The sequence below is a fragment of the Crocuta crocuta genome, unplaced genomic scaffold (genome assembly GCF_008692635.1).
Source record: "Crocuta crocuta isolate KB4526 unplaced genomic scaffold, BGI_CrCroc_1.0 scaffold142, whole genome shotgun sequence".
Classification (NCBI taxonomy): Eukaryota; Metazoa; Chordata; class Mammalia; order Carnivora; family Hyaenidae; genus Crocuta; species Crocuta crocuta.
The window spans coordinates 3,153,485-3,155,863 of NW_027528892.1; the positions used below are offsets into that span (position 1 = coordinate 3,153,485).

General features: G+C 42.7%; 1 protein-coding gene across 1 annotated transcript; it reads left to right on the forward strand.

Moving 5' to 3' along the window:
* The first annotated feature begins 769 nt into the window (after positions 1-769).
* Positions 770-1,561, forward strand: LOC144225816 (vomeronasal type-1 receptor 1-like). Its single transcript, XM_077757085.1, is given in 1 exon segment — positions 770-1,561. A coding segment is annotated over 1 exon segment (792 nt).
* The last annotated feature ends 818 nt before the right edge of the window (positions 1,562-2,379 follow it).

Consider the following 2,379-nt stretch of genomic DNA (forward strand, 5'->3'; position numbering starts at 1 on the left):
AGAGAGAGGGAGTCACAGACTGAAACAGGCTCCAGGCTCTGAGCTGTCAGCACAGAGCCCGATGCGGTGCTCAAACCCACAAGCCTCGGAGCTCTGAGATCATGACCTGAGCCGAAGACGGACACTTAACCGCCTGAGCCACCCAGGCAGGTGCTCATTTTTAGAATTTGTGAATGTGTTCTTATAGTTTAAAAATTTGGTCATGTACACATAGATAAATGGAATGTAGTTATAATCCCTTTATGAGGAAAATAAGTGAACTTCACACAGTATTTTGACACTTTCTATTTTTTAGAATAATAAATATGTATTTATTTATTTTTATCTATACTGATTATATGTCCTGGAAACACAGCAGGAGAGAGAACTTTACCCATCATGGCTGCCTAGTGCCCTGTGTGAACATGCACTGTGATTCATTCAGCCTCCCGTTGACTGACATTGGGTTGCTTTCAATCTTTTGATTACAAATAGTCCTGTAAAAAATTATTTTGCACATATGAAAGGCATGTCTAAATATTCATACTGAGTTGAGAGATTACATGACCAAAGACGTTTTCTTGGTGTATTCAGAGTAAAAAAATTTTCTATTTTAGTCTCCAGATTCCTGTGATTCAAATCAAAACAGCTACCAGTATCCCTTTTAAACTGATGGAATGGTTTCCTCTAACTTAAAGTTGGGTATTGTTTTCCCCACCCAGACTGGAGTTGGGATCCTTGGAAACTCTTTGCTGCTTTGTCTTTATTTCTTTACTTCGCTCACTAGGCAATGTTGAGACCCACAGACTTGATTCTCATCCAGCTAGCCCTAGCTAACAGCTTGGTTCTTTTTCATAAAGGAATTCCTCAGACAATGGCAATGTTTGGGTTGAAATCTTTCCTGGATGATGCTGGATGTAAGCTTGTCTTCTATTTTCACTGAGTGGCCAGAGGGGTTTCCCTCAGCACCACCTGCCTGCTCAGTGGTTTTAAACTCAATGTGAATACCTTCAAGTGGTTGGAGCTCAAGGTTACATTCCCGAAGTGCATTGGCTTTTGCTGTTCCCTCTGCTGGATCCTGCATCTCCTGTTGAATATCTTTATTGCTTTGCATGTTACTGGGCCAAGAAAGAACAAAAATACGAGTGTGGAGAAAATTTACGAATACTGTAATTCACCCATTCCACACAGACTTGTAGTTTTACTACATGCAGTCATGTTCTCCTTCATTGATGTCACTTATTTGGGCTTCATGGTCTGGGCCAGTGGCTCCAAGGTCCTTGTCCTGCTCAGGCACAAGCAGCGAGTCCAGCACATTCACAGCCACAGCCTTTCCCCCAGACCTTCCCATGAGGCCAGAGCCACACACACCATCCTGGCCTTGGTGAGCACATTCATCTCCTTCTATTTTCTCTCTTCCATTTTGTCTTTGTGGGTAACACTGGCTGCGAACCCAAGCCCCTGGCTGATGAACATCTCTGCACTGGCAACTTCAGGCTTCCCGACTGTCAGCCCCTTGGTGCCCCTTGGCAGTGACACCCGTGCCTCTCAGTTTTTCTCTGCTTCTAGGGAAGAAAAATAAGTTTTCCAGGTATGGTCTCTAAAACAGTAAGTTCCCCACAGAACATGCTATCATTTTTTCAATCACTCTTTTGGTAGATTTTTTAAAATGTTTATTCATTTTTGAGAGAGAGAGAGAGTGCAAAGGGGGGAGGACAGAGAGAGAGAGAGACAGACAGACAGACAGACAGACAGAATCTGAAGCAGACTCCAGGCTCTGAGCTAGCTGTCAGCACAGAACCCGACATGGGGCTCAAACCTACAAACTGCGAGATCATGACCTGAGCCAAAATCGGAAGCCTAACCGACTGAGCCACCCAGGTGCCGCTGTTTAATCACTTTTTTTATGTGTGTTTGTTTGCTCATGTTTAAGTCCAGATGATCTATTATCATACAGGGACTCAGTATGGAATAACGGCATAAATAACCCTGGCCTCATACTGCTTATGAGATTGCCAAAATCTTAAATAATATCTACGTGTAAATAATATCTACGTGATGACTTTATAAAATTATAGGGACACCTGGGTGGCTCAGCTGGTTAAGCATTTGACTCTTGGTTTCAGCTTAGGTCATGATCTTGCAGTTTTGTGAGTTTTGAGCCCCGTATTGGGCTCTGCGCTGGTAGTGGGGAACCCGCTTGAGATTCTCTCCCCCTCGTTCTCTGTCCCTCCCTTACTCACTCTGTCTCTGTCTCTCTCAAAATAAATAAGCTTTAAAAAACTTTAAAAACTAAGACTATATAATCCTATTGATTGGAGAATATCAGGCAATACTGATAATGACATGGAGATTTTTATGTTTAGTTCTGTTGAATCCAACTTTGAAGTGACATCCAGA